General features: G+C 40.8%; 1 protein-coding gene across 2 annotated transcripts; it reads right to left on the bottom strand.

Annotated features, from left to right (window-relative positions):
- Positions 1–1357: 1357 nt before the first annotated feature.
- On the bottom strand, positions 1358–25920 carry arhgap25 (Rho GTPase activating protein 25). 2 transcript variants are annotated; one of them, XM_083527369.1, is made up of 11 exons: positions 25337–25920; positions 19971–20170; positions 13045–13126; positions 11269–11382; positions 8478–8682; positions 6690–6822; positions 5690–5763; positions 5417–5538; positions 5164–5324; positions 2703–3265; positions 1358–2108 (listed from the first exon to the last, which is right to left on the bottom strand). In XM_083527369.1, exons 1-11 carry the CDS (start codon positions 25395–25397, stop codon positions 1913–1915), a joined length of 1911 nt encoding a protein of 636 aa, XP_083383495.1. In that variant the 5' UTR covers positions 25398–25920; the 3' UTR covers positions 1358–1912. The 2 variants fall into 2 exon arrangements, with proteins under 2 accessions (XP_083383495.1, XP_083383494.1); XM_083527368.1 differs by having other exon boundaries at positions 2703–3268; positions 25337–25917.
- Between the last annotated feature and the right edge of the window lie 1485 nt (positions 25921–27405).

Here is a 27405-nt window from a genome sequence, read left to right as displayed (position 1 = left end):
TTCTAGTGTTAGTTTAGTTTCTTCCCAATCCTACAGTTACTTCCAAACATTTGGATGATTCATCACGTTTTACAAGGTTTTCCTTTAAAGCAACTTGTGCAATATCATGTTTAATTTACTGTCTAATGTTTTTAATGTCTTTAGTTCCCTATCAGTGCTTGTTCAAGCGGTGGCTCCCAAAGTATCAGTCCTTCAGCGATGAGTGTTGTTTTGCGCTTACACGTCAAACCAACAGCACTTTCGGAAGTGCTGGGAATCTCTTATCACACCCGTCCAGGGACCGACAAGTCCTTGTAGTCGAGAGAAACCTTTGGCAATGATGAGGGGATTGTGAAAAGCAGCCCCCATCCAACCAGGATGCTTTACGTAGTTTGAATTCTCTGAGGCAAAGAAGAATGGCCCATCACTTTCTGCTGATTTGGGAGCAGCTTTGGGATCACCTAGTCTAAGCTTAAGTATGTCGGAACCTATGACCGAGACCTTCTCAGATCAGCAGCGAATGTACAGAGCAAATCAGATATGCCGATTCTGCCTCATGTGAGAATGATTAGAAATGACGCACAAGGTCAGAAGTCACAACGATAGACTTTTAAGAGGGTGTGTAGGAGAAGTTTGACCTAGTGACCAATTGTTCCAACATTCTTCTTACCTACCCCCTCGACATTCTTGCTTTTCTTTGCCTGGTGACGCAGAAGACTACAGATTGTAGCTGTGATGTCGACCGAACCTCCCAGAAAGATCTCGTTCAAGCCTCAAGGCCACCAGAACAATCCAGACTGTATCATGGACAACCCAAACACAGACTGTCAACAGAGCAGTGGATGTTTTCTTATTGATCTTAAGAGGGACATCCTCTACACCTCTGGCTCTGCAGCTGTGTCTTTTGTTTTTCGATCTTCGTGACAGTCCTCCTAAATCCCACTAACGTCCTTACTTACGTCATTTTTTTCCCCATGTTTTTCATTGTTTGTTTCAAGTGGTCTGATAACCTTTAATACTCACTCGCTCGCTCACATGCAATCTTTAGCCAGGCTTCAAATCTCTTGCCAGTAGATGCTTGTAAAATGATGAGCAGAAATGACAATGGTGTACGGCGAATACTTTGAGTTTGTCTTCGAAATCAACCTCTCTGAAAGGTTTTTGGAAACGCCTGTAACAATTCTACCTCTGACTAATATCTTTGTCTTTTATGTAGTTTGACGAGTGTCAACAAGGGTTTCTAAAGCTTTTGTAAATATGGTGCGAATTTGGCACTTCACCCAAAATGAGTTGATTCTAGCTAAGTGGTCTATGTAAGAACAAATTGCATTAATTCCATGCTAGTTGTAGCATATGGGAGGAAAAAACGTTCAAGCGCCTGTACATTTTATTAGACATTTATTCTTTTTTGCACAAACAATCCTCTATTTTAATCTCTCAAAAATAAACAAACACTTTAGAGAACTTGTTCTCGATGCATTTTGGTTTAAAATAAAATATAAAAAAAGCTCAAAAAGTCCAGTAATATTGTTTCTCACCACCAGCAGTCTCATTACAACGTTAATTATTATTGTTCAAGTTGTTGTGCCGTTGCCTAGTGGAAAAAACTGAATTTCTACAAACCAAACAGTCCAGAAAATGGCTGAAAATGTGAAAACATTGTGAACGTTGATTCATGGAAATTTATCGGTACCAGCCGATCATTAATCCACTGAGCAATTCAAGATCAAATGTAAGGATCTGATATTTATATAACACTAATAAAAAAAATACTGTTGTTTCATATATTATTGTCCATAATCTACGTTTAAATATAAAGCGTATAAAATGGAAATAAATAGCCCAGATATTTAGTAAACTCCATTAGAAATTCCGTATCGAATGTATCCGACATGGAGGAATCCCAGGCCTGGTCATCTGTCTGAGTGTATGTTCACATTGGCATGGGTTTTCCGATGAACTTCTGGATCTCTTGGTCCAGCAGCTTATTGCGTCTCAGAGCTTCATCCCTGCTGCACTCGGCGTTGCGTAGCAAAATCTCCAGAGCTGCTTTACAGCGACGCTCGGCCTCCAGGGCTGACTGGAGCTCAGCGACGGTCACATTCAGCTCGTTGTTCCTCTGCTGGAGACTGAAAAACACATGCATGCATTAAAATAATGTTAAAGAATGATGCTCACATCCTATTCTGAAGATCTGAGAAAAACAAAAGAAACACACACACACACACACACACACACACACACACACACACACAGAGGTGATGGAGCTAATCAGTAGCAACAGTTGCACCTGTGCATTTACATATACTGCACTATGAACACCTACACAGTTCCTAAAAAGAGTTCCTGGATTGGTTTGTTCTTCACAATGGTTGTGGCCTTTACGAGACTCAAATATTGAGTAAAAACTTTATTTGTAAACTATAAAAACTTCACTTGTTTCATTTCACAAAAGAAACAAAATTGTTGGCTAATGCAGGTTTTTAAATGGCACTAAAGGTAGTTACTTATGCTACGAAGATTGTGGAAGCTTTAAACTCAGCAGCAGGAAGTAAATCTTTTCCTAAAGCTACAGCAAAGGGCCTTAAATTACTCGTTTTCTCTGGTGGAATTGTGATGTTATGTTCTCTGGTTCCTGTTTGGTTCAGCAGAACTCTCATGCATTGCTTAAGTTTGGAATTAGAAAACCTCCAAACGTTACACCTAAATAATTGAGGTCGAACCTGGTAATAAGTTGCTGTTGATCGCTCGTGCTGTCTGGTTGTTTCTGAGAAACGACCTGTGGCTGTTGTTTCACAATCTCCTCCCAGCTCGGAGACGGGGAACTTTGCTTTAAGTTCTCCTTCGGCTTGGCCTGTGGTTCCACTTTCTTTAGCGGGGGTTCCGCGAATTTAACTGCACCATTGCTGCTCCTCCTCTCCTGGGTGCCGTCTTTCTCTTCATCTTTACCATTGCTGTTCTGTTTTTCCGGAAACAGTGTCACCTTTTGAAGATCTAGAATCTTAAAGATGTCCTCAGAAAACGTCTTTTCATCCTTCTCCTCCAGACTCTCGTGCAGATAGCTCCAACGGTCCAACGATGTGTCTCGGGATATTCTGAAACTCGGGGGACCACCCAGGCTAGGGAGAGTCTGCGTACGTTTCCTCGGGCTCGTGCTCAGGTCATCTGACAGAGGTGGGGATGTGAAGGACGAGGAGGATGAAGTGACCTTTAATGCTGGCCTCTCAGTCTCAAACGTGTCTACTTCCTCTTCTTCTGGCGACTCAGACAACGAAGACATCTCACACTGCTTAAGAAGAGTTAGACAAGAATGGGACAGGGTTAATGGAGGAAGAGAAAGTAAAGGCAAGAAGAACCAACTGCAAGTTGTTTGAAATGACAACATGGAGTGAACAAGCCTCGTTTCTGTCTCTACTCTCTACTGAGGGGTTTAATCCTCTTACCTTCATACCAATGTCTATGAGTACTGGGTTGTGATTAGCTGTAAGTTCATGTGTGAATAGTGGATTGTGATTGGCTGTAAATTCAGGTGTGAGTACTGGATTGTGTTTGGCTGTACATACAGTTCAGCATCAGTTCAACATCAAGCAGAACATTTAGAGAGGAAAAATACGAATAAACCTTAAACCAAATCTGTCTGCTCTCAAATTCTGTTATTTTAATTGGTTCTAATGGAAATTGTTTAGCTTTAAGGTTTTGGGTTCATGATAATTTAAATAGATATCAATCAGTGTTTGACTTATTTAGGGCTGAAACGGTTCCTCAAGTAACAATTCATTTGAATATATAAAAAAACGAATTATTTGCCTCGTTGCTTCGTTTAGACCATTTAACTACACATGGAGCACTGTGGCATTGTGTTTCCCCACAGACCATTATTACTGACGCACACCCCGCTAAACTCTGGAGCGCAGAATGAAAAGTTGAATAAATGAATAAATTTACACATTGAAAATTAAATGCGCTACAATCAGTAGAATCGCAGGGTATTAAACTGAGACTCTGATCCCTGGAGAGAACTCCGTCTAACAATCGGCTCCGGAGGAGACGGAACACGACAGATGAAGCAGAGGAACCTCGTTCATACACCTACAGCTTCACACTTCAGGCCCACAACATGGTTACCTGTGGATGCACCAGAAATGTTGTATGTTTTTACAAGAAATACAGTCAGAATTGTGAGAAAAAATTCAGAATTACAAGAAATAAACTCGGAATTGCAAAAAAAACCGTTGGAATTAGGCAAACTCTTTTTGTGGCGAGAAACAGGATTCCAAAGAATTCCAAAAAGTTTGCAAAGTTTGCAATCATTTCAAGCTGAAACATGAAAACACCGTACAGTGTGTTTCCTTTTTTTTTTCTTCTATAAAATTTCAGCAATAAAAATAATTTTTCTAAAGAGGAACCAAATGACTTTTTTAAGAGATGATCTGATTTTCTCTTCTATATTTAGTGTTGCTCTTTAATAAAGAAAAAAGTATTTATCTGATTATTTAATTAATCGTTGGAATAATCATTAGAATATTTGATTACTGAAATAATCAATAGCAGCAGCTCCAGACTCATTATTATCATTCTATTAATAGATCAATATGCTGAGAGTCACAGTCGAGTCTTTACACATAAACTGAGGTGATTAAATAAAGAATCTTCTGATTAAATAATAATAATAAAACAATATAGTTATAATAAATCACTACTTTGGAAACTTAAGTTCATTTGAAGGCAAAAACTTTTGTACATTTACTCAAGTGAAAGTTTAAAGGGACACTTTGACTGGAGTCACATTTTACTGAGTGAATCTTCACTTTTACTTTCATCCTCCGCTGGTAGTTTGACTTCATGCTGTGAAACATCTACAAAACAAATGTTTTCGTCTTCTCGTTTATGTTGTAATACTCAAAAGGAGTCATGACTCTTGATTATGATTTTCTCAAGTCGCTGACACTGAAGACTCCTTCCATTAAAGTTAAATAAACAGTTTCACCACATGATCACGTCTGTGAGTGGAACATCCCTGTGAATGAGAATGAATCAACACTATCCGACCAATCAGAATCAAGAATTTAAAAACACTGATATCAGAAATGTACTGAAGTAGAATTAATGACTGATTACCTGATTTAAGTGTGAATTTGTTTGTGCTGTTGATTTTACAGTAAAGAATCTGTAACAGTGCCTCACCTCTGCAGACTCCCAGCCCACAAAGTTGCGTGGATTTGCTGTTTTTTTGCTCTTCAGCTTCTTGGCCGGAGCAGGAGACGGAGCGGCGTCTTTAGCAGCAGGAAAGAGCAGCTCATGGTGCCTGATCATTACCGTCATCACCTTCTGGATCATTGGGGTCCCTGTGAGAGAGTATGGTTGTGTTCAGCTTATTCATGCATCATCACCCTTTATATCAGCTGTTTCAGTGATGAGCAAGTGTCTTGTTCCTCACCCTTCATCATGCTGAAAGCGTCCTCCACCTGCGGTTTGAACAGGTTCACCCCCATCACCGTTGCCAGGTTCTCCACGCTCATCTTATTCACCTTGGAGTGCTGTTGCACCTCAAACAAGAACCTGCAGAAATTAAGACGTCCATCATCTCACTCCATTAGCTTTCCATTACAAACCATTACAGGGTTAAAGACAGCAAATAAAACAGAAATAAAACGCCCGAGTGTCAGACTTTAACACCACGTTTCTGCAGGGGGTTTGCGTGTGAACTCACCTGCATGTGTAAGACAGGAGGTTGTAGTTGGCTTTAGGAAGCAGGCTGATCTGTTTCTCCAGTTTCTCCTTCCTCTGTGGAGGAAACACCTCACTATTAATTCCATTCCATTCATTCTGATTCGTCTAGAACTTTAACAGTGGACATTACTGACTAAAAGCTGCTCAACAGAAATATATACAGTAGTTCATTTTATTCATAATGTGCAAAGCCAGAAGAGATGATATGAAAAAGAAGCTTCAAGAGGAACCAACCTAAAAGAGGGAACTTCTATTCTATAGATCCCAAAAAAAAAAAAAAAAAAAAATATATATATATATATATATATATATATCCTAAATGTCTTTGGAGGCACTAATACTACATTTCCTCTTCACTTACACTTGGAGACCCAAACCTGTCACCAGCATGACAATTCCCATGTGCACAAACCAGCTCCATGAAGATCTAATTTCCATGTAAATGCTGACCGCACCCCAGGAGCCTCCTCACCTCACTTACATCAGTACCTGACCTTACTAATACCCATGTGGATGAATGAATCTCCACAAATCTTCACAAATTCCAGTGGAACATCTCCCCAGAAGACTGGAGCGCATTATAACAGTGAATAGGAACTAAATGTGGAATGGAAAGTTCAAAAAGCACATAAAAAACTCGGGGGTGTCCAAAAGCTTTTGTCCATATGGTGTATAAATGCGTTTGAAGTTTGAAATGTCTACGTGAGAAGAACCAGCCACAGTAATCTCATCTTTAGGTTCTTCATTTTGGAGAACATCCTCAGCAGCAGCGAGTAGTTTCTAAAAATGTGATGAGAACTTCATGTAGATGTAGAACATCAGAATGAAGAAGGCAGGAGTCAGGACCACTATTAAACTCTATTAAATTAAATAAAATATCTGGCCCACCATGGTGACGGGTTTAACGCCAGTTAGTCCTCGATTTCTTCTCCTGCATGTGATTAAACAGATTTGTGATCAAATCTGTGTCTGATCCTCACCGCTGCGGTGGTGGGGTCCAGCGCCACGCTGCTGTCCAGAAAGTCCTGATACTGAGTCCAGGGCACTACGGGTTCAGGCAGCTCACGCAGGTACAGCTTGAGCAATGACGCCACCGTGTGGACATCTGTGTCTCTGCGGGAAGAAAGCAGAAATGAGAAGGTTTATTGTTTTTGTTTGTTTGTTTGTCACATTGTAGCTGGGATCCATTTAACATTCTGTAAATAAATGGAATCTTCTGGCACTACTTTATCTGTGGGTGTGATTCAGAGCAGCAGAACTGTGCACGTAACGAGTCGATTATAAACTGCGTAAGAAATCTGAAGGGTGATTTCAAACCGTTCGGTTTTTAGAAGCTCTGATTAAAAAATACTGCATTCTGCCAGAAAGGAACATTACCAGGACCTGGACATTCTGAAGTGTGAGGCGTTTAGGTTTTTGACCGTACGACTTGCAGGACAAAGAAAGAGCATGTTTGTTAACAATAACATGAACTTATCCGTGGCCCCAGACTGCTCATCAGGGATAAATACACAATTCACTTTCATTCTTAAGTTCTTTAAAGCTGATTTGAGACAATGTCCATTGTAAAAAACACTTCAGGAATAATCTTGAACTTGAGCTTATGATGCTGCACAATGCATTTACAGCTTTCGTTCCTTCATCCTTAGTACCTGCCTGGTCAGGATCATACCAGTTTAAATTCCCTAACAGAGTCTCGAACTGAGAGCAGTTATGAACTTGTATGAGGTTGAGGAACTGTCAGGGGCAGAAATCACACATGCACACCCATAAATAAAAATAAACACCACCACCTAAATACATATGTTGAAGGGCCAAAGGTATTATGATTTTTACAACCATATACGGTTCCTCCCAAACTGTTAGCACTTCACTGAGTAAAAAATAACTCCAGCTTAGGCCACACCCATTCGAGGTTTAAAACTGAATACAGATACAAAGAGTATTTTTGCTTTTCAATATTAATGCACATGGGTGTGTGTGTGTGTGTGTGTGTGTGTGTGTGTGTGTGTGTGTGCGCTATATAAAGGCAGAGGCTTCTCCTCAGGTAGGACAGGATATGGTTTAACCACAGATCTGATGTGTAGAACATTTCTCTGAAAAAAATCTTGCATTTGCATCTCTGACTCAGATAGTAACAGATAGTAAACAGTCTACAGTCGATTTTTATATTTTAATGTCAACAAAACCTTTAGATCCAAACCCGATTCATTTGAACAATGGCTTGATAAAAAAATATATATATCAGATGAAACCAGACTGAATTTGCAGTAAGAGGATTTGAAAAACACTAGCGATTTGCTAATTTCCTGGTTTTCAAACATCAAAGCCTTTCGGTGACGAAGAGCGAAAACGACACTCTCATCTCCAAACCAGGAAATGAACTTTTTAAAACCTTCAAAAGTTTGAAGCATCACAGGAAGCCATTAAAAAATCGTCATGTAAAAATGTCAGTGTTGAGACTTCAACATTAAGAGCTTTGTATTGACGTAACCCTTTAACACAGTGCCTTCCTGTTACTTCTCCTTTCAGTGGATTCCTGAAGAATCTCTGGAGAACCTGTTTCATGAACCACAAGCTACCACAAAGAAGCTGCGAGTTAGTGACTGATAGTATGTTAAGTTTTTAAGAGATACTTGAAAGATTAAAGGTCCTTGATATTAAAAAATATGTCATGTTTTTAATAGGAACACAATTTGGTGTTGGAATCTACATAGAACCTTAAAAGTTCAACCAAATCAAAAAAATTAAAAATCTGAAGGACTCACGGAGGAAACGATGGTCTTTCTCCTGCATCAAAAGCTTCTCTGAAGTGTTTGACTTGGTTCTCCTGCCCAGGTAGGCGAAATATTCCTTCCTCATCCAGGCCATGCTCCCTGATGAAGTCTGCACACTTCTCAATCAGCATGGGCACCGAACGAGCCCCAAACTTCTTCTCATAAACCAAGATGTCCGCCAGACTCTTCCCAAACACTGAAAACATGAAAGAACACAAGAAGATGTAGATGACAGCATTAAACCTGACATTTATTTGATTTGAATCAGTGCTGTTAAATCCTGCGTTTGATTGGTCAGAAGGTGACAGTAGATCAGGATTATGTGCTCGTTAATATACGTTTCAATACAGAAGCAACAGTTCCAGTGTACACCAGACGTGCCACATTTACACATTGCGCATTTGTTGATACGTGAGTCTCCAGTTTCAGAGGCAAGCCTGCAACTTTAAACTTTGACATCTTCTGGATCTACAGCTTCTTTGAGGATTCTCCTCCAAGACCATACACCTGACCCTGGTAAAGGAACGAGTGTTTTTAGCTGATCTTTCTTTGTTGAGCTGCACCAGTGATCCTGTCCTCTTCTGCTCTCCAGACCTGCCTAATCCATCCTGATGTCCTACCTCTGGAAAGAGTTCTCTGTAATTAGAAACCAATCACTGCAGGTGCGGATGTTCTCCACATAAAGGGCTCCATAAGGTTACTGTGGAGGGTTCATGATCCATGAAGATGGATTTAGACTGCAGTTAATATAAAGTTTCCTACAAGGACTACAATCAACATGAACATTTTCTATTTCATCAGTGAACAGGTGGGAACCTCTACAGCGATGGAACGCTAATCAATGGATATTGGGTGTTGAGGATGAGGATGGGTTCTGAGTCTGGTTCCTTTTGAGGTTCCTTCTTAAGAATTCTTCATTGTCATTCCAACGCCCTACGTCTGGATGGAGTTCTGATCAGTAGTAGACACCTCTGGGGATGGATTCATATCAGCTGCCTAAACATTCATGAAGTTACTGAGTAACTCAAGAACTTTGAAGATGGTTTTGGACTGGAATTAATATCAACAGTCTGCTCCAATGGTTCAGGACCACAGTTTGCATAAACAGTTCTTCATTTAAGTGCCATACCTGAACATCTCAACAATGATGGAACTGTAATGAATGGACATTCGTTGTTGAGGATGAGAATGGGTTCCTTTGTGAGACTGGTCTCTCTAAAGATTTCCTCCTCATGCCATCTCAGGGAGTTTTTAGTTTCACCACAGATCACTTTTATAAAGAAAAGATTTGCTCTTTCCTGCTCTTTGGATTCTATTTGTATTGCGTTAAATACGAAAGTTATGTTTGAAGGTCTGTTGTTTCACCATGTAATGAGTAAAACACGTACGGTGCTGATGATCCAACGTTTCATGAACATCTCTGCATCAAAATAACTCTGAATAACATGATTAATAGGAAGTGGCATTGCCACAGTGTGATGATTCAACATTGTTTTTTTCGTCCATATTTCTGTTCTAAACTGAAATAAAAAAAGGATTAAGATGATGTATGTCCTGATCTCACCCCTATTTCATCAGATTTTCAGAGGGGGTTTTTTATAGGGAAGTGGGAAGCCTATAGGGAAGTGGGAGCTCAGTAAATAAGATGTTGTGCTTATGATCAGAAGGTCGGGGGTTTAAATCCGAGCACCACCTCAGCTGGCTATTAGAGCAGAACAAACCCAACAGTGAAACCCGACACGGGTCACTTCACCCTTGTCCAAGTCGTGATGTACGGTTTCGGTTACCAAGACTTCTGCAATGATGTTTCAATGCATTACTTTCATTATGAATTTCAGAGGAAGGAGGATCTCTCATGTCCACGTGATCATCTAGTGGAGTAGAATACAGGACTGAGACGCAGGAGAGTTCTCTATACATGTTATTTCTTATTATTTACCACTAAACAAACTTTACACGCTTCACAGCTTGGCACCTGTAAGAGGGGTTTTTGCATTACAGGGTGTGGTCTGAAAACTCAGAAGTTTTTGCAGGAACACAAGCAGACTTTCAGGAATTTGAATGTAGACGTGGACGTGACGTAGACTGTATGTGTTCACAGGAGGTTCAGCGTGAGCAGATGGTAAATGAGTAATGGAATATGTTTATATAGCAGGACTGTTTTTATGGTTACAGCAGCGACGTCACCTCTTGAGCGTTTCCCGTGAATTCCTGCTCCTTCGTATATTTTATTAAATGTATTATATTGTAGGTTTTATATGAAATGTTAAACGTACGTTACCTTCACGTTCTCGGGTGTTAGATATGCTCTCGGTTTATTACAGTCAGGCTGTAGAAGCGACTGAATGCTGGATTGTGTTTGTGTGGAAGTTCAGGTGTGACATCAGAGTGTTGAACACACGAGTAATTTGCGTTTGTTTGTTGAATATAAATGATTGTGCTGCTTGTAAACACTTGTAACCATAGTAACCTCCAGTTCCAGTTGTATACAGAGTCAGACAGAGTTTGTGCACATTTTCTAATGACCTCACTGACTTTTTTTGTGGGTTGTGGTTTGATAAAATAGAGAATAAAACGTTCATTATATGGCGCAGATAAAGGCCGAACCTGCAGCTTCTCTTTATTACCTTCAGGTACACACCTAAGACAGGTAACTGAAGAGCTGTATGACACTGAGCACCTGGTGAGGTGGTGGTGTTGGATTGTGTGTGTGTGTGTGTGTGTGTGTGTGTGTGTGTGTGTGTGTGTGTGTGTGTGTGTGTGTGTGTGTGTGTGTGTGTACCTCCATTGCTCTGCGCTCCGATGGCCCGGCGGATCATCCGTACCCAGTCCTCCATCTCGCTCTGACTGCTTGCCATGAGAACACAACCATCACGCTCCCGATCCCCATTATTTCCTACACACACACACACACACACACACACACACACACACACACACACAATCTATGATGTTTGTTTTATCGAGCAGTCAGGAAGAGCATGTATATTCTGTAAGATATGTGTATTTTGCACTGCTTATCCACTACACATTTCTTTCCGCACCACCAATATTTATAGTGTATCATAAATACATTCACACTTGTACATAACTATATCATGTCATTGAGTATATTATCTTCTGACATGTTTATCTATGCATAATCTTCGCACCGTATATTCTATATTACTATATAAACTATATATTATTACCTAGTGATGTGTGTGAGGGATCAGAAAAACAACTCCATTATTGCAATCCTTTTGTGATCATTCATTGGAAGTAATAAATCACTGTTCTCTGTAAATTACTGATCAGGTGTTTCATGGTGAAGAGATAGAAGTAGTGAGAAAGAGGGAATGAGAGATAGAAAGAGCGAGAGAGTGAGAGAGATAGACAAGAGGGAGAGCGTGAGAGAAGAGAGAAATGAAAGAAAGAGATAAAATGAGAATGAGAAAGAGAAAGAGCAAAATGGTAAGGGAGTGAGAGAGAGAAAATGAGAGAAAGAGAGAGTAAATGAAAGAATGAGAATTAAAGGTGAGAGAATTAGACAGAATGAGAGAGATGGAGAGAGAGAGAGAGAGAGAGAGAGAGAGAGAGAGAGAGAGAGAGAGAGAGAGAGAGAGAGAGAGCTACAGTACAAGGGACAGAATGAGAGTAAGAGCAAGAAAGAGAATTATATGAAAAAGAGAAGGAGTGAGAGAGTAAATGTTTAAAAGGTCAAAAAGAAAATAAGAAGCATGAGAGAGGGGGGAGTGAGAGAGAGAAAGAGAGAGAATGAGGTGGAGAAAGTGAGTGCGAAACAAGAAAGGGAAGAAAATGAGAGAGAGGGGTGGGGTGTGAGAGAGAGAAAATGAGAGGGAGGGCTGGACAGATCAGGGCTGGACAGGACAGGAAAAGTCTGGACGGGACAGGGCTGGACGGGACAGAACTGGACATGACGGGACAGGGCTGGACGGGACAGGGCAGGGTTGGACAGGACAGGGCTGGACGGAACAGGAAAGTTCTGGACAGGGCAGGACAGGACTGAACAGGGCAGGGCAGGACAGGACATGGCAGGACAGGACATGGCACAGCTGGACAGGACAGGACAAGACAGATCAGGCCTGGACAGGGCTGTTCAGCAATGAGTGTGAAGATATTGTGTACAGTAAAACACAGTAAGAGGAGGACATATGTTCGACTCCCATTTCCTGTCTCTCTCTTGTTGCTTTTAAAAAGCATGTCCTGATCCATTTGAAGTTCTCAGAATGAAGACTAAACATTGGTTGAAGCTGCTGTTAGATTCTGCTCTGATTGTTGATCATTTATTTGACATCCGTGCTGTTCGAGTCCCACAAACCCCAAAAAGCCAACGTCAAAATAAATATGAGAAACTTTTGTTTTTTTCCAGTTTGTGATGAAGAAATCCCAAAGGGATCAATATGGAGTGTAGTGTTTTGGGGGGAAACACGTAAATAGGCATGACGCTGACTGACAGGTTGATGCTTTAATGCACTCATGAGTAATTGAGGTTAGTGGTTAATAAAAAATCCAGTTCAGTAAAAGGTGGTGGGAAAAAGAGAAAAAAAACTCTTACGTGGGATGATTTCGAAGATGAATTTGTCGTCTGTGTTTAACGGCAGCTCGTTCACTTGACAGGCCCACAGCGGTATCGTGCCCTGGGATGCGACATTTTCAAAAGTCCGAAACATTTAGATAATATCAATTGCATAACTTAAATAAATCTTCTACAGATGAAGATGATTTTTTTTTTGCGACTAAATTCATTCAGAAAAAATGCATGTAAAATGTTATAGACCTCCTCAGAACATGTTTTTTTAAATATTTACCTCATTAAGTAATTTGTGCATAATATAGATTACATTTAAATCAGATTAGCATGCATATTATTATCTAAATACTAATTAATCACCGGGAATCACGTTGCCATGACTTTAAATCAATAGAGTGATTTTCAGTTTCACTCATGTCTCTGTTTTGACCACGGACGGTCTGTAGAATCTATGCTGTTCATATGTGAGGTGAAGAAAGAGAAAGATCACAGTGTAATGTGTAGGCACTGGTGGCTCAGTGGTCTGAAGGTGAGGTCTGAGTGGTCACTGCGGGTCGTACAGGACTGAGACTACCTACAGGTACTGCAACTATTATTACATTATTCTCTACAGGTTCTGCTGTATTTTATTATTTCTACTGATACATACTGTTAGAACTACATCATATACCATACTACTACACTGTGCTACACCACCATACTACTACACTGTGCTACATCATACTACTACACTGTGCTACACCACCATACTACTACACTGTGCTACATCATACTACTACACTGTGCTACACCACCATACTACTACACTGTGCTACACCACCATACAACTACACTGTGCTACACCACCATACTACTACACTGTGCTACACCATACTACTACACTGTGCTACACCATACTACTACACTGTGCTACACCACCATACTACTACACTGTGCTACATCATACTACTACACTGTGCTACACCACCATACTACTACACTGTGCTACATCATACTACTACACTGTGCTACACCACCATACTACTACACTGTGCTACATCATACTACTACACTGTGCTACACCACCATACTACTACACTGTGCTACATCATACTACTACACTGTGCTACACCACCATACTACTACACTGTGCTACACCACCATACAACTACACTGTGCTACACCACCATACTACTACACTGTGCTACACCATACTACTACACTGTGCTACACCATACTACTACACTGTGCTACACCACCATACTACTACACTGTGCTACATCATACTACTACACTGTGCTACACCACCATACTACTACACTGTGCTACACCACCATACAACTACACTGTGCTACACCACCATACTACTACACTGTGCTACACCATACTACTACACTGTGCTACACCATACTACTACACTGTGCTACACCACCATACTACTACACTGTGCTACACCATACTACTACACTGTCTTACACCACCATACCACTACACTGTGCTACATCATACTACTACACTGTGCTACACCACCATACCACTACACTGTGCTACACCACCATACTACTACACTGTGCTACACCATACTACTACACTATGCTACACCGCCATACTACAACACTGTGCTACACCATACTACTACACTGTGCTACACCATACTACAACACTGTGCTACACCACCATACTACTACACTGTGCTACACCACCATACTACTACACTGTGCTACACCATACTACTACACTGTGCTACACCATACTACTACACTGTGCTACACCACCATACTACTACACTGTGCTACACCACCATACTACTACACTGTGCTACACCACCATACCACTACACTGTGCTACACCACCATACCACTACACTGTGCTACACCGCACTACTACACTGTGCTACACCATACTACTACACTGTGCTACACCACCATACTACTACACTGTGCTACACCATACTACTACACTATGCTACACCACCATACTACTACACTGTGCTACACCACCATACTACTACACTGTGCTACACCACCATACTACTACACTGTGCTACACCATACTACTACACTGTCTTACACCACCATACCACTACACTGTGCTACATCATACTACTACACTGTGCTACACCACCATACTACTACACTGTGCTACACCACCATACTACTACACTGTGCTACACCATACTACTACACTGTGCTACACCACCATACTACTACACTGTGCTACACCACCATACTACTACACTGTGCTACACCATACTACTACACTGTGCTACACCATACTACTACACTGTGCTACACCATACTACAACACTGTGCTACACCATACTACTACACTGTGCTACACCATACTACTACACTGTGCTACACCACCATACTACTACACTGTGCTACACCACCATACTACTACACTGTGCTACACCATACTACTACACTGTGCTACACCATACTACTACACTGTGCTACACCATACTACTACACTGTGCTACACCATACTACAACACTGTGCTACACCATACTACTACACTGTGCTACACCATACTACTACACTGTGCTACACCATACTACAACACTGTGCTACACCACCATACTACTACACTGTGCTACACCACCATACTACTACACTGTGCTACACCATACTACTACACTGTGCTACACCACCATACTACAACACTGTGCTACACCACCATACTACTACACTGTGCCACACCACCATACTACTACACTGTGCTACACCACCATACCACTACACTGTGCTACACCATACTACTACACTGTGCTACACCATACTACTACACTGTGCTACACCATACTACTACACTGTGCTACACCATACTACAACACTGTGCTACACCACCATACTACTACACTATGCTACACCACCATACCACTACACTGTGCTACACCACCATACTACTACACTGTGCAACACCACCATACTACTACACTGTGCTACACCACCATACCACTACACTGTGCTACACCACCATACCACTACACTGTGCTACACCGCACTACTACACTGTGCTACACCATACTACTACACTGTGCTACACCACCATACTACTACACTGTGCTACACCGCACTACTACACTGTGCTACACCATACTACTACACTGTGCTACACCACCATACTACTACACTGTGCTACACCATACTACTACACTGTGCTACACCACCATACTACTACACTGTGCTACACCATACTACTACACTGTGCTACACCACACTAATACACTGTGCTACACCACCATACTACTACACTGTGCTACACCACCATACTACTACACTGTGCTACACCATACTACTACACTGTGCTACACCACACTAATACACTGTGCTACACCACACTACTACACTGTGCTACACCATACTACTACACTGTGCTACACCATACTACTACACTGTCTTACACCACCATACCACTACACTGTGCTACATCATACTACTACACTGTGCTACACCACCATACCACTACACTGTGCTACACCACCATACTACTACACTGTGCTACACCATACTACTACACTATGCTACACCGCCATACTACAACACTGTGCTACACCATACTACTACACTGTGCTACACCATACTACAACACTGTGCTACACCACCATACTACTACACTGTGCTACACCACCATACTACTACACTGTGCTACACCATACTACTACACTGTGCTACACCATACTACTACACTGTGCTACACCACCATACTACTACACTGTGCTACACCACCATACTACTACACTGTGCTACACCACCATACCACTACACTGTGCTACACCAGCATACCACTACACTGTGCTACACCGCACTACTACACTGTGCTACACCATACTACTACACTGTGCTACACCACCATACTACTACACTGTGCTACACCATACTACTACACTATGCTACACCACCATACTACTACACTGTGCTACACCACCATACTACTACACTGTGCTACACCACCATACTACTACACTGTGCTACACCATACTACTACACTGTCTTACACCACCATACCACTACACTGTGCTACATCATACTACTACACTGTGCTACACCACCATACTACTACACTGTGCTACACCACCATACTACTACACTGTGCTACACCATACTACTACACTGTGCTACACCACCATACTACTACACTGTGCTACACCACCATACTACTACACTGTGCTACACCATACTACTACACTGTGCTACACCATACTACTACACTGGGCTACACCATACTACAACACTGTGCTACACCATACTACTACACTGTGCTACACCATACTACTACACTGTGCTACACCACCATACTACTACACTGTGCTACACCACCATACTACTACACTGTGCTACACCATACTACTACACTGTGCTACACCATACTACTACACTGTGCTACACCATACTACTACACTGTGCTACACCATACTACAACACTGTGCTACACCATACTACTACACTGTGCTACACCATACTACTACACTGTGCTACACCATACTACAACACTGTGCTACACCACCATACTACTACACTGTGCTACACCACCATACTACTACACTGTGCTACACCATACTACTACACTGTGCTACACCACCATACTACAACACTGTGCTACACCACCATACTACTACACTGTGCCACACCACCATACTACTACACTGTGCTACACCACCATACCACTACACTGTGCTACACCATACTACTACACTGTGCTACACCATACTACTACACTGTGCTACACCATACTACTACACTGTGCTACACCATACTACAACACTGTGCTACACCACCATACTACTACACTGTGCTACACCACCATACCACTACACTGTGCTACACCACCATACTACTACACTGTGCAACACCACCATACTACTACACTGTGCTACACCACCATACCACTACACTGTGCTACACCACCATACCACTACACTGTGCTACACCGCACTACTACACTGTGCTACACCATACTACTACACTGTGCTACACCACCATACTACTACACTGTGCTACACCGCACTACTACACTGTGCTACACCATACTACTACACTGTGCTACACCACCATACTACTACACTGTGCTACACCATACTACTACACTGTGCTACACCACCATACTACTACACTGTGCTACACCATACTACTACACTGTGCTACACCATACTACTACACTGTGCTACACCACACTAATACACTGTGCTACACCACCATACTACTACACTGTGCTACACCACCATACTACTACACTGTGCTACACCATACTACTACACTGTGCTACACCACACTAATACACTGTGCTACACCACACTACTACAGTGTGCTACACCACACTACTACACTGTGCTACACCATACTACTACACTGTGCTACACCACCATACTACTACACTGTGCTACACCACACTACTACACTGTGCTACACCACACTACTACACTGTGTTACACCATACTGCATTGCTGTTTTTATTTTTAACTCTTAACACTAATACTGTAGTATAGGGAAGTAAATATTACATTATACTAAACTCTTATTTAATGCATTAAATAAACTGTTTGATTTTGGGTGATTATAAGAATCACCACAACCAGCAGGATGCACTTCTGGGCCTTTGAGCAAAAAAAAGCATTGAAATTGATTATAAATCAGATAATCATAAGACACTCTGTATAACGGCATCTGACACATATTGTAAATGTTAATATCATTTCCTATTACAACACATAAGTCATTTACCACACAATACTATATAATATTATTCTGTCATTTACTTCACAATACTTCATTATTAAATGTGAATTACCACATAATACAACATTTTTTCTATGTAATTTACTTCATAATATTATAATTATATATATATATATATATATATATATATATATATATATATATATATATATATATATATATATATATATATATTAAATTATTCAATGTCATTTTCTACACAATACTATATTATTAAATGTAATTTATCCACAGTGGCTCACATGTATCTCATTCATAACTTTGAGCAGCTATGAGTTTAATGCCTTCCTTTGGGGTAAAGGAGTCACTTGGTGTGGTTTAGACTTGAACTCTTGACCTTCAGATCCAAAATCCAATACCTTTACCACTTATCTATCTATCTATCTATCTATCTATCTATCTATCTATCTATCTATCTATCTATCTATCTATCTATCTATCTATCTATCTATCTATCTATCTATACAGTACAATATATATATATAATGGAGCATATCAGACTTGGACTTATTTCTAATTGTTTTGTGGACTAAAGTATCACATGATACATTTAAGACCATATTCAAGGTTCATTTTGTTTTCTTATCCCTGGTTAAAAATCAGACTCTTAAGAAATTCATGAGATGTTATATATCTGACGCAGGGCTGAGGTTTAGTGCTTATTTTGGAGAAAGTCATTCCACTACATAGAGCAGGTGTCACTTTTATGTCATGGCTTCTTTCTCCTTCATTGACTTGGTGTCTGGGTTATTTTATTTGGCCTGAGTGAAGAGCCTCCTTGTTGTCTTGTGCATTGCTCCAGAAAGGTGTCAAAAATGTGCAGATGCTGTGAATAAGCGGTAAATATTGACACCTTTGTATTTTACTGGGTGACGGGGAACCCTGCACTTTCTCACAATACCCTTTAAAAGCTACTATAGAATACACACACACACACACACACACACACACACACACACACACACACACACACACACACACACACACACACACACACATACACACACACATAATAACAGGTTTTTTCCTCTTGTTTTTAAGTTATATTGTATATAATACATGGATGTTCTTCTGCTGCTACTCTCTGGAGTTATCCTAATTCTTCTTCACTCTTAAAAGTCACGTCTCAGCCAGTGGATAGATTCACACTTAAGAGCTGCTGCAGTGCTGCGGAAAACTATCCTAAGAAAACTCGAAATGTATAAAATAAGACCAACATGTTGATTTCTCACCTGTACAGCACTCTCTTTATCATCTTTGTGATAGGTCAGAACGTTCCCTCTGAGCACAAAGTAGCACGGTTTCCAGTTCTTTACAATGGACCTCTGCTTCTTGAGCCACCCCTTCTTCAGAGGTTTCTCCATCGACCTCTTGATGTCGGAGCGGCCCTGGCCAGCACCTCCGTCTCCCGGTATCACACTTTTAGACCTCGCTGATTTAAATAGAAGAAAAAAAAAAGGATAGCGAGCTGATCAGATGCTGTTGAAGCTCTGCATTGCTGTGTGGTAGTCAGACACAAACTCTGCACACCACCGGCAGAAAGTGGTGTTAACCAAAGGTATTTGTGTAAAAGCTCCACAGCAGTGTGGCCACGCAGCGTAGGAAACAGCCTGACCCGAGAAGCTTCCTGTTTAGCTTGTTCTACACCAACTATGATTGTTCTATAATTACATGACAGACTTCAGCTGAAAGAACGTTGTTCCAAAACAACACGCCAACGTTCTTTAAGATGTGAGTGATCGATGAAAGGCTGGGGGAAAGGTCAGAATGTAGATGTAGAAACGGTCAGTGAGAAAATACAAACAACACAGAGACACTGAGACACGATAACGGAAATATTTTAAACAGTCAGATGTTTGTGTGTTTTATATTTATATATATTTAAACAGTTTATAGAACAGAGGTATGGATTAAACACTACAGATATAACGGTGGACGTGATGGTGCAGACGCCTCGTTACTGATGTAAAAGTAAAGAAGTGATATTACAGATGTGACTCTGTGGCGCTGGCATTATTAAAGGGACATTACGATTGGTTTACCAAGGTAAAGAGATTACGATGGGAGATATTGGTTGGGACTTTACAGTGGTGACATTATTGATGAGACTTTAGGGAGATGACGTTATGAATGGGACACTACATGGAGATGATGTTAAAAATGGGATTTTACAGATGAGACATTACAGTTGGGACCATAAGGAAATGAAGTTATGGATGAGACAGTACAGACAGAACATTATAGAAATAATGGTTCATCACAGTTGGGACATTACAGAGATGATGTTACAGATAGGACCTTATGAATAAGACATTAATTACATTTTGTATGAATCACATTACGACGATGACATTGCAGTTAGGACATTAGGGAGATGAAATTATAGATGAGACATTACAGTACCACACAAGGGACATTGCAAGGGTTACATCATGGAGAGGACACATTACCATTGTAATGTCCCAAATGTATATTATCCCATCTGTATTGTGAAATATATTCTGCCAAATATGTAATGTTACAGATAAGACTTTACAGAGGAGACGTTACTAAAGCTAACTTTACGGGTGGGAAATTACAGTGGTGACACTTATTGTAGGACAATACAGAGATGACAATACGAATGGGGTGTTACAGTGGTGACATTTACAGTGGTGACGTCAGAAAGGTAAAATTGCAAAGGTTACTTGATAGAGGGGACAACTAAAGTGGTGATGATACAGAGGGGACATTACAGATGTGGCATTACAGAAGGTGACATTTAAGAGGTGACATTAAATGTGAAACTGGTAATAATACTACATATGACATTACAGAGGTGAAATCACATGACTGACATGACAAAGAAGTCATGATGGAGATCATATGATTTCATAAGATCTTTATAAAAGTTTACTTCGAAAACCTGTGGTATGTTTCTATTAATCCTGTGGTGAGAGAAAATATCACATGATAGTACATATTACAGTAAATCACATGAGGACTCATGCTAAGAAAAATGCTTAGTTGATTAGCATATGACATTCACTGTTTTAATGTCAGCGTTACCTGCACAGATGTAGCTAGTTTCTGCTTTTGCTAATTGCTACTGTTGTATAGTCGTGTATATATATGGCATTTCCTAAAACTTGCTGATCAGAACATCATTTCTGATTTTCAAATCATTGTTATAAGTTCTCTGACGTGTCCTTGCTTGTGGACTGTTCGACACTGGACTGCACTGTAAAATAAACTGCTGCATTATAAAATGTAACCTTTTTTTTTTTTTACATTAAAAGTTAAAATAATAAAAACAAAAAAGAAAGTGAAAGTGGCACTTGAGGTACCAACAAAGGGAATACCAACCAACTGTGACCGAGCATCTCACACACACACACACACACACACACACACACACACACACACACACACACACACACACACACACACACACACACACACACAAATACATGTATAAAGTATAAAGGAAAGGCCAGATGCAGACAGAGATCACAGATAAACAGGAAATTGCTGCATCACACACCATGGAGGTCACAGTGTTCAGAAGTTTCACACCTACCAACAGTTAAACATGTAGAGTGGAAATTTCTCACATTACTCTCTAATACTCATCCTTCACTCAGTGCTGTTTCCCTCCAAAGACACAGTGAGGACACACCCAGAAAAAAATTTGAAGAAAGAAAAAAAGAATGGAGTGACTTTTCAGAGTGAACACCACCACTGACCTCCGCTACCATCACAACACCATAACTCACCTCCGCTACCAATACAACACCCTAACTCACCTCCGCTACCATCACAACACCCTAACTCACCTCCACTACCATCACAACACCCTAACTCACCTCCGCTACCATCACAACACCATAACTCACCTCCGCTACCATCACAACACCCTAACTCACCTCCGCTACCATCACAACACCCTAACTCACCTCCGCTACCATCACAACACCATAACTCATCTCCGCTACCATCACAACACCCTAACTCACCTCCGCTACCATCACAACACCCTAACTCACCTTCGCTACCATCACAACACCCTAACTCACCTCCGCTACCATCACAACACCATAACTCATCTCCGCTACCATCACAACACCCTAACTCACCTCGCTACCATCACAACACCCTAACTCACCTCCGCTACCATCACAACACCCTAACTCACCTCCGCTACCATCACAACACCCTAACTCACCTTCGCTACCATCACAACACCATAACTCACCTCAACACCCTAACTCACCTCCGCTACCATCACAACACCATAACTCACCTGCGCTACCATCACAACACCCTAACTCACCTCTGCTACCATCACAACACCCTAACTCACCTCCGCTACCATCACAACACCATAACTCACCTCCGCTACCATCACAACACCCTAACTCACCTCCGCTACCATCACAACACCATAACTCATTATAACAATTCTGCAAAAATTAATGGAGTAAAGTTCCTCCAAAACGCTGAAAAAGACTCAGTGTAAGTTTTCACAAACGCTTGATTGCAGTTGTTCCTGCTATGAGCAGCCCGACCAGTTATTAGGTTTAGAGGGCAAACACTTTTTCACACAGGGCCATATAGATTTTGTTTCTCCTTAATAATTAAAACCTTCATTTAGAAACTGCATGTTGTGTTCACTTGTGTTCTCTTTTACCAATATTTAAATTAGTTTAATCTGAAACATAAAAGTGTGAAAACATGCAAAGAAATACGGAATCAGGAAGGGGGCAAACACTTTCACACCACTGTATGCGCAGGTGTGTGTGGAAGTGTGTGTGGAAGTGTGTGTGTGAAAGTGTGTGTGGATGTGTGTGAAAGTGTGTGTGGACGTGTGTGTGGAAGTGTGGACGTGTGTGTGTGGAAGTGTGTGGACGTGTGTGTGGATGTGTGTGTGGACGTATGAGTGAAAGTGTGTGTGGACGTGTGTGTGTGGAAGTGTGTGGACATGTGTGTGGACGTGTGTGTGTGGACGTGTGTGTGCTTGGAAGTGTGTGCGGAAGTGTGTGTGGACGTGCGTGGAAGTGTGTTTGGAAGTGTGTGTGGATGTGTGTGTGGACGTGTGTGTGGAAGTGTGTGTGTGAAAGTGTGTGTGGACTTGTGTGTCGAGGTGTGTATGGAAGTGTGTTTGGAAGTGTGTGAGCAAGTGTGTGTGGAAGTGTGTTTGGAATTGTGTGTGGAAGTGTTTGTGGACATGTGTGTGGAAGTGTGTGGACGTGTGTGGAAGTGTGTGTGGAAGTGTGGAAGTGTGTGTGGACGTGTGTGTGAATGTGTGTGTGTGTGGATGTGTTTCTGGACGTGTGTGTGGAAGTGTGTGGACGTGTGAATGGAAGTGTGTGGACGTGTGTGTGGAAGTGTGTGGACGTGTGCAAGTGTGTGATTTCTGTAAAGTATCTTCAGTAAACGTCTATGTTGTGAGTGAGGGGGCAGCAGCTCTGTTGAGTAAATGCACTGAGAGTAAAGTGACACTGAACAGAAGCATGTTTCTGCTACTATCGAGCATTTCATCAACTTCCTGCTCTTCTAACCACATGCAGAGGAAATCAGAACGGCCTCGAATGTGTGTGTGTGTGTGTGTGTGTGTGTGTGTGTGTGTGTGTGTGTGTGTGTGTGTGTGTGTGTGTGTGTGTGTGTGTGTGTGTGTGTGTGTGTGTACCAACACTATGCACTATTTACTTCTTTAAAACACACTTCAATTGAAGTTAGCAAAAAAACAGCAACAGCTGCAGACCCTCAGGGGTTATTTTTCTCACACCATCACAACACTTACAAATTATTTATAATGATTAATTAAAGAACAGAACATTGTAGTTTTTATCCGTTTATAGCTCCTTTAGTGAAAAATAGACTCATGTTCTCTGAAAACTCACACCTTCAACCCTCACACTGGAGACTCCTTCCATATAAGGCGTTTATTAAAACCACTGAGAACAGTTTTATTTTGCAAGCCATGCTGTCAATCAACTGTTACCATAGAAACATGTTAGAAATGCACAAGTGTCAGAGCTGCTGTTCAACACTTTTTGACCAATCACAGTACAAAACTTTTTTAGCGGTGACACCGTTCATGTTGGACCAAGTTTGTTCATAGGTTTCAGAAAGAAGGATTTTGATAACATCAATCACGCATGCATGTACACACACACACACACACACACACACACACACACATGCACAGACAATGTTGCATTACACAGTTTTTTGTGGAGCATACTCGTACAAATAGCATGTCTACACACACACACACACACACACACACACACACACACACACACACACGCACACATACACACACATGCAATTTTCATATTGATTTGGACAAATGAACATGACACACACAGTAATGTATTACACTAATGCATAAAGGTACTTTTCTGCAACATGGATATACACACACACACACACACACACACACACACACACACACACACACACACACACACACACACACACACACATACCCTCACCAAAAATCCATACAGAGTAGGACAAATGACATCTGAATGGTGAGGGTGGTCTTAACTACACACACACACACACACACACGCACACACACACACACACACACACACACAGACACACTCACCTATTTTAGCTTCACCCCGGAGAGTGGTCAGGTCCCAGTTGCGAGGCAGTTTTAGAGACATGTTTACTAATTATAAAAATGTCACTCTCTCTCTAACCACACACACACACACACACACACACACACACACACACACACACACACACACACACACACACACACACACACTCTCGACTATACACCTTGTAAACTTTGTGTACATATTTTTAGCCCCTTATCGTAGCCTCTCTCATTCTGTCTCCCTCACTTCCTCCTTTTTTTCAATCTTCTCGTTTTTTTCTTTTTTCTACCACTCAACACGTTGCCTCTTGCCCGCTCACTCCCCCTCCATCTATCACTTTTGCTTGGTATTTTCCTAATGTACTCCTGTCCTCCTATCTCCTCATTCTTCTCAGCTTTTCCTTCAAGTGAAGCGTCTTTAAGGAAGAAGAGGTGTGAATGTTGAAGGCGAGCGAACTCAGCTTTTTTTCTTTTGTCTCAAAGGAAGTCGGTGGTGAACGCAGACGCCACTGAATCCGAAGGCAGTGAATTCTTTAAATGAGAAAACGAGGTTATGCATGAGCGAAGAACATGTGTGCACTCATCCTGAGGTCTTTCACGTTACACTTTCATTCACTGTGAATTCTATTTATTTCATTTTGTCTTTTTTATTGCCATCAGTTCCTTATTACGACACTTTACTACTCGTACAATGGGTTTTTTCCCCCATATGTCTTTACAGTTTTTCAAAAACCAAAACCAAATTAAATAGTTGAAGTACATGTGTGGTATTTGGCAGACATCCGTATCCAGAGCAGCCTTCTCCATGGCCCAGCTGCGACTTGCTGGTGCTGGGAATTGATGTTGCGATCATCCGAGTCCAATGCGTAAATAAATGTATATTTATTATATGTATGTACATGTATTTATTACGTGGTGTAGAGAATAATGAAGCTCTACAGTGTCTGCTTTTTGTGTGTGTGAAAGTTCTTTATATCGTGTTGTGATACAATATCACTACTGCTATATTAAAAGGTTGTTTAAACAAAATAAAGAATGGTGGAGCAACGATGCTACCTGAAGGGAATTTTATACATACGAGGTGAAGTGTATTTAGAGGTTCAATATTTACCTCCCAATACAGTAACAGTTACTAAACATTTATTTATTCACAGGAATTGAATGGAGTATGATCTCATAGCTAAGCTTTGAAGTGTGATCAAAGAAGATCAAATAACTTTTTGATTTTCTTTAAATGTTCATGTTTATAAACCCACAATATACCCAGGTGTGTACTATGGGATTGATCACTATAATATCCATATTACACCACTATACATCACACATTACTATGCCTCCATTATAATATTGCTATAGCATTACTATTCCATCACTCCTTTACAACAGCGTTATAACACAATCACTATTCCATCACCGTTCCAATACTGTACTATTACTAAGCATCACTATATCACTATACCACTGTTATAGCATCACTATATCACTACAACATCACAATACCACTGTTATAGCATCACTATATCACTACAACATCACAATACCACTGTTATAGCATCACTATATCACTACAACATCACTATACCACTGTTATAGCATCACTATATCACTACATCACTATACCAGTTATAGCATCACTATATCACTATACCACTGTTATAGCATCACTATATCACTATACCACTGTTATAGCATCACTATATTACTATACCACTGTTATAGCATCACTATATCACTACAACATCACAATACCACTGTTACAGCATCACTATATCACTACAACATCACAATACCACTGTTATAGCATCACTATATTACTACAACATTACTATACTACTGTTATAGCATCACTATATCACTACAACATCACAATACCACTGTCGTAGAATCACTATATCACTACATCACAATACCACTGTTATAGCATCACTATATCACTACATCACTATACCACTGTTATAGCATCACTATATCACTACATCACTATACTACTGTTATAGCATCACTATATCACTACAACATCACTATACCACTGTTATAGCATCACTATATTACTACATCACTATACCACT

This window comes from Silurus aristotelis, assembly GCF_946808225.1.
Source record: "Silurus aristotelis genome assembly, chromosome: 23".
Taxonomy (NCBI): domain Eukaryota; kingdom Metazoa; phylum Chordata; class Actinopteri; order Siluriformes; family Siluridae; genus Silurus; species Silurus aristotelis.
This window is presented reverse-complemented; position numbering and strand designations above follow the sequence as displayed.

What these genes read in the sequence shown, in the direction of transcription:
- arhgap25 (XM_083527368.1), bottom strand. Translation starts at nt 25,397, where the DNA reads ATGTCTCTAAAACTGCCTCGCAACTGGGACCTGACCACTCTCCGGGGT. An exon ending in CGGAGCGCAGAGCAATGGAG is followed by an intron (nt 8,683 to 11,268) that starts GTACACACACAC and finishes TCATGTTTTCAG; the next exon opens with TGTTTGGGAAGAGTCTGGCG. An exon ending in GAAAGACCATCGTTTCCTCC is followed by an intron (nt 6,823 to 8,477) that starts GTGAGTCCTTCA and finishes TTCTTCCCGCAG; the next exon opens with AGACACAGATGTCCACACGG.